Source organism: Lycium ferocissimum, chromosome 7 (genome assembly GCF_029784015.1).
Source record: "Lycium ferocissimum isolate CSIRO_LF1 chromosome 7, AGI_CSIRO_Lferr_CH_V1, whole genome shotgun sequence".
NCBI classification, from domain to species: Eukaryota; Viridiplantae; Streptophyta; class Magnoliopsida; order Solanales; family Solanaceae; genus Lycium; species Lycium ferocissimum.
In genome coordinates this window covers 23,305,533-23,312,264 of record NC_081348.1, presented here as the reverse complement: position 1 = coordinate 23,312,264, position 6,732 = coordinate 23,305,533, and the positions used below count along the sequence as shown (strand labels likewise).

General features: G+C 35.0%; 1 protein-coding gene across 1 annotated transcript; it reads left to right on the top strand.

Moving 5' to 3' along the window:
* Window positions 1-884: 884 nt before the first annotated feature.
* LOC132062030 (cytochrome P450 71AU50-like) lies at window positions 885-1,466 on the top strand. Its single transcript, XM_059454687.1, has 2 exons — window positions 885-1,062; window positions 1,201-1,466. Exons 1-2 carry the CDS (start codon window positions 885-887, stop codon window positions 1,464-1,466), a joined length of 444 nt encoding a protein of 147 aa, XP_059310670.1.
* Window positions 1,467-6,732: the final 5,266 nt, after the last annotated feature.

Below are 6,732 nucleotides of genomic sequence, written 5' to 3'. Positions count from 1 at the left end.
AACTTTAAGTCCGGTCGGTTAACCGTCTTTTAACGGATCTTAAAGGGTGCTTAATACCTTCCCTTTAGATTAATAGAACCCTTACCTAGATCTTTTTGGTTTCGTAGACTCTAAAACAGAGTTAACTTTAGATAATAACCTTAATGAACTTTAGGTGCCCTAATTCACCATAATTAATTAGGTGGCGACTCTTAACTTTAAATAACCCCGGAATTACCAAAATGTTGTAAACCATTTTGACCTCGGTTGAAATGGGGTATAACACTTAAGTGTATTTAATGTTCTTGTATCACTTTCCAAATGACTTTAAGTTTTAGGGATGGTTTGCCTACCGGTGGGATAGTGTAGGTGCCATCATGCCCGTGAATTGGGTCGTGATAAAAAGTCATATCCAACTTTGCCTAGTTAGTTTCCATTGTAATCCATGGTCATTTTAGCTGCAAATACAATTTCTGGACCTATTTAATAATGTGACATCTATAACTTTTTAAGAAAAAAATATTTAAAAAATTAAAATCAATACTTAGATTTTTTTCAAGAACCAACTAGATTTTTTAAAGAACCAACCCAACCTAAATCCAATCCAATTCTTGACCCGACGCGCTTAAAATGGGTTGATTATATAAGAGATGCCCTTAATAACATTTAACTAAAATAATATGATGGTTCTTCAATTTCTAACATTTTAAGTATTAGAGATGACCTTAATAGGACCTGTTCTTTGTCTATCCACATCTTGTGCTTAGAATATATGATTACAAAATATTCACACTCTTGTTGATTGATTTTCAAATTATTCACGGGACTTATTAGACGGCGGCACAGATACCTCAGCAACAATAGTTGAATGGGCATTTCGTGAACTTCTTAGACAATCAAACATTATGACAAAAACACAAGAAGAGCTAGACAGTGTCATTGGACAAGAGAGAGATTACACTCAACTCACTTACATCGAGTCAATTATCGAGGAAACCTTAAGGCTTCACCCAATAGCCACCATGCTTCTACCCCATACTGCCCTACAGGATTGTCATGTAGCAGGCTATGACAGACCAAAAGGTACTGTTGTTGGGTCAATTGTCATGTAGCACGATTTCTCTCAAAAAGGTCTCACACCATTTAGAGATCTTACATCTTATATGTGGCTTCCCAATTTTTTCAGTTGCTAATGTGGGACTTTATTTGTACACCTAACAGGTACAATTTTAATGGTGAACACTTGGAGTATCGGAAGGAACACGAGGCATTGGGAGTCACTGGGAGAATTCATTCCGGAGAGGTTCGAAAGGAAGGACGATATAGATGTCACCGGACATCATTTTGTGCTCTTACCATTTGGTTTGGGTCGGAGGAAGTGCCTGGGATATAGTCCTGGGATTCCTATCATTAGGGTAATGTTAGCCAAGATATTGCACGGATTTAATTGGAGATTGCTGGATGGCATAAATTCGCAAGACAACTAATATGGATGAGATTTATGGGCTTACTACACACCCTAAAGTTGCACTCCATGTGATCATGGAGCCTCGACTTCCCGACCATCTTTACAAATAATGGATCAAAGGTCAACTAATAGTGGTCTTGAAATTCTATGCTTAGTACAATCATTAGCCAAAAGCTATTTCTAGTTTTGTGCATTTTGCAACACAACTATGTACGAATCTTTGCTATTTATTTGCACCTTATCTTCTTTTGTTAAAATTAGTTTCTCAAACCATGTGTATGTCGAGTTTTGTAGTACACGGTGTTGTAAAACAACAATATATATACCACGTTCAAGTAGTATGTTATCACCCTCCCCATTTTGTCTTTTCCTAAAATGCCCTGAATAACATATTCAAATGCAAAAACTGGAAGGTTGTTTAGTCTTTTAACACAAAAATATCATTTCAATTCCCTGTTTCCTTTTCCTCCATCCTGATGCAATCATTTACAGATGCTGAAACTCTTAACCGAACAACAGTATTCTTATATTCATTCTTCAACAGTTATTCTTATATTCATTCTTCAACCTAACAATGAAATTTAGAAGGAAGGAGATCTAATTATTTTAATTTCGAAGGTCGACGATTTAAATTGAGCTTACAAAACTAATCTTGAAAAATGAAATATTCATTGTTGAAGAATTGGAAATACATATATAAAATTGGATTGTGCACTACACCAGAAACTTCTCAGCACTCTCTTAGATTTTCTGACTTTGCGAATTCTGCGGGAAACTTCTTCTTCTACTTCTCCAATTTTTTATCTCCCTACTCGTGATTCTTCTTATTCCTTTACTAATTTGTGTTCTTCCTTTATCTATCTCATTTCATCTAACTTGGGTAGGCCATTTATTAATTTAAGTTCAGTTCGCAGACTAAAAATGGAGAAAGAAGTGGAAAAGAACGATTTTGTAATCCGGCGGGCAGGGGAGAAGAAGGGGATGGGTTTAGCTCTTTTCAGTCAAAAGACCAAATAGTCCCTCTACTTGTTGGGTTTTAATGCGTTACTAAGGGAATTTCGGAAAAAATCAAAATAGGAAGGGTGCTAATCTACCACTTTCTTGTATTTGAGTGGTTTGTTACTTTTTAAATACACATTGAATATCAGTACTTATTCCTTTATACGATTATTATTGTATATTAATTTAAGATCGTTGGGAACTCATAAGCTTCAAATTCTGAATCCGTTTTTGGTCATATCAAACTTTTATGAAGAGTTACATGTTGTTGTATGTTATTTAATCTCTAATGATGTAAAAAATTTATATATTATTAGGGGTTATTTGGTTGTTGTTTAGAAGGGGAATTATTCGTGTATTAAAATTAGCAAAGCTAATATCATGTTTGATAGCATTTTAGTTACGTTGTCTAAAATTTAGCAAACCAAGTACAGTGTTTGGTTATCATTTTACAATCTTACATAAGTAAAATTTGTATAATTTATGAGTTACTAATGTGTTATTTTATATGAAAAAGAAGATGAAATAACTAATATATGGATATAATAATTGAAATGATAAATTTATCCTTTATCACTCCACGCTTTTTAAAAAAAAATAATAATAGAATTTTGGACATTTATTGATTAGTGGAAAAGAGCAAATAAAGAAATAATGTCAAAAAGCAGAAAAATAAACTATCTAATCTATGTTTTGCCCTAGCTGAAATTGAAATAAGAACCCGTTTAGCTTAGCTTATAAGTTGTCAAAAACAAATTTATAAGCCGTTTTAAACTTTTTTTTTGAAAGTGTTTGGTCAAGCCAAATTTATAAGCCATTTTGTGCTTTAAATAAGCCCAAAAAAATAAGTTGGCTCGTTTGGCTTAGCTTAAACAAATTAGCTTATAAGAAGCCAAAAAAATAAGTTGGGCTACCCCAACTAATTTTTTTTTTTTTTTTTGCCTTATAAGCTGTTTTTTTTAAGCCCATCCAAACAGGCTCTAACTATCTCAACTACAGCTTTACATTTTGGCAGAAAACCTATATAATTAATCACTAAACTGCATAAACTTCCATTAACTAAAACAGAATCCAGTTACATCTTCAGCTAGTTATTGTGGAATTCTTCTTGTTCTAATTCTGATATCAGGATCTGAGCCTTGTCCATGTTCAAAATTCTCCTCCCTGCTGGTGGAAGATCTTGCAAATGGTAAAAATGCATCAGCTGGTCCTCAGTAAATGCAAGATTTGCCAAGTAATCAGCCATTTTATTGCCTTCTCTATAAACATGTATAATCTGCATCTGTATTTCTTGTATAACCTGCTTCACCTCTTCCATAATATCCACTATTTGCCAAGGTATTTTCCATACATCTTGAATTATATTCTTGAGTACCAGTGAGTCTGTTTCTATGGTAACTTGCTGAATCTGTTGTTGAGCACACCATTTCACTGCTTCCTGCATTGCCCTTCAATCATGTTGGTTGTTGTTCCTATCTGCTGAGCTTGTGCAAACACCAGATCTCCTCTATCATCTCTAACACAAAAGCCATAAGAATTGTTCCCTGGGTTTCCTTGACTAGCCCCATCTGTGTTACACTTCCATGTTCCTGTTGCTGGAAACTTCCACTTTACAAAACAGTGATGTAGAGTGGGCTTTTAACTGCTCAAGAAATGTATAACGAAGTCCGATCTGGGAATATCGTTAACCAAGGATATTTCACCTTGATTAACTGATGAACTGTGAGTTGCACTTGATACATCATCTTGTTGAATGTTGTGTTTCCTTCACGCTTGATTGAACTCCTTCTCTTCTAGATCTCCCAAAGAATGATTGCTGGCAATCCTGTGTATATTCCCTTTAGTTTGGAAGGTGCTTCAACTGTCCACCACTTAATAATTACTTACTGAAGTTGTAGGCCTTCTATATTCATACCTGCAAAAGAAGCAAACTATTTACAAAGCTTAAAAGCTATGGGAGAGATGTTAAAAAAAGATGAGACATGGTCTCCATTTTGTGATCAGAACAAAGACAAACATCTGGACACTCTTAGTATCTGTAGTTTTTTCAAGTTATCATTAGTAGAAATCCTACTCTTCCATAGCCTCCACAAGCAAAAAAAACTGATCTTGATAGGTAAGCCTTTTGCCCATATGTAGTCATACTGTCTTGAAATTAATTGCTTATGTCTCAGTTCTTCCCAAGCACTCTTGACTGTAAACTGCCCATTAGTATTTCCTATCCACTATACATTATCATTACCTGATGTGTTGAATAATTTCTTCTGGTATCAACTCTCTTAGCTTTTGTAAATTCCACCATCTATTCAAAATAAAGTCCTTAACTTTAATCTCCTCCTCTTCTACATAATTAGGTAAAACAAAGTAAATTACCTGCTCTAATCTACCACCAAATGTTATATTCCACCTCCTCTCTAATTTTCACCCTTTTCTTCCATACATTAGATGCTCCTTTGGCTTGAGCTATTATGGGATGTAGCTTCTTGCAGTATTTATTCACCATAAAGGAACCCTATAGAGAAGGTGTGGTCCGTAAGTTCCACCATAACTTAGCAGAAAGAGCCTTTGATAAGTCCATTAATGATCTGAAGCCCAATCTTCCCTCATTCTTTGGATAACACATTTTCTCCCATGTAACCCAATGTTTACCTTTCACACCAGCAGTGTTACTCCAGAAAATTTCTCAAAAATTTGATGAAGTTTCTTAGAAACACCTACCAGAGGATTCATATCAGATAAAAGATACACTGGCATGGTTTGTAAAACATGTGCTATCAATATATATCTACCGCTAAATGACAAAAATCTATTTTTCCATGACATGACTTTTCTCATCACCTTCTTGATCAGTTCCTCAAAGTAAAAATTCTTTCTACTACCATAAAAGACTGGACACCCTAAATATGTAAAAGGGAAAGAACATTTACTCATACTTGTTACCCTCTTTATTCTTGCAGCCACTGATACTGGTGTCTTCTCATGAATATAAAAGGAGCTTTTACTGTTATTGATCATCTACCCTGAAGTTTCTTCATATTTCCTCAAGATCTTCATCATCTTCTTCAAAGGTTTTGTCTTAGCTGAGCAGAACAGTATTGCATCATCTGCATAGGACAGATGATTTATCTATGGACTCCATTTGGGAAGTCCATAGCCTTTAAACTCTTGATCTTCATGCAATTTATTCAGTCCTCTAGCCAAAACTTCTGCTGCAATGATGAATAATGTAGGAGACAGTGGGTCTCCTTGTTTAAGCCCTTTTGAAGAGTGGAAAAAAACATGGGACTATCTATTAACTGGCACTGAGTACCAATTTCTTGAAATTAATCTCCATACCATATCAACTATGATTTCTGAAAAGCCAAACTTCCTTAAGACTTTTGTTAAGAAAATCCAAGGCACCCTATCATAAACTTTTGCCATATCTAATTTAATCACAACATTAAACAATTTTTTTTTCTAATTAATGTCCCTTATTATTTCTTGAGCCAAATACTGGTCCCTTTTACAAACCCATTTTGTGTATTTGAAATGATACCAGGGAGTACAGTAACAAGTCTTTCATGTAAGACTGTAGAAATAATTTTATTAGCAAAAGTGCTTAAGCTAATTGGCCTCAAGTCAGTGAAGTTATTCATTACCTCATTTTTTGGTATGAGCATAAGGTTAGTATGAGTGATGAGCTTTGGCAATTCTTGACCACAAAAGAAAGCTTTAGCACTTTGTTACATCTTCCCCAATTATAGGCCAACAAGATTGAAAGAACTGCCCTGAGAAACCATCTGGACCACTTGTGTTGTCCCCATTCAACCCAAACGCTGCTTCTCTAACCTCCACTACACTTGGCAATGCTACCAGATATTCATTCTGCTCTGCTGTGATTAGAGATGGGATTTTCTCCAAAGATATCAAAATCATTTGGCCTGCTCAGCTCAATAAATTGATCTTGATAGAAGTGAACAACTTCCTCCCCTATCTGAGCATTAGTTGTAATCCAATCTTCTTTCTTGCCTTGTATTCCTTGCAGAGTCAGCTTTTTCCTCTTGCCTTTCACATAAGAATGAAATAATTTAGTGTTTCTTTCACCATCCTTAAACCATCTCATACCTGATTTTTGTTTCCAGTATTCCTTCTTTATATGTAGGTATCTGTTAAGATCAGCTTGAGCTTTATGAAGCTCCTACCTGCTTTGTATAGTGGGATTGATCTCCAGCTAAACCTCTTTTACCTTTATGACATCTTCTAGAGTGGAAATCTGCTGAAATATATTCCCATATGTATCCTTA

Excerpts from the sequence above, each read along its gene's own strand:
- LOC132062030 (XM_059454687.1), top strand. The coding sequence starts at position 885 with ATGACAAAAACACAAGAAGAGCTAGACAGTGTCATTGGACAAGAGAGA. Across the intron at positions 1,063-1,200 it reads AGGCTATGACAGACCAAAAG|GTACAATTTTAATGGTGAAC; the intron begins GTACTGTTGTTG and ends TACACCTAACAG.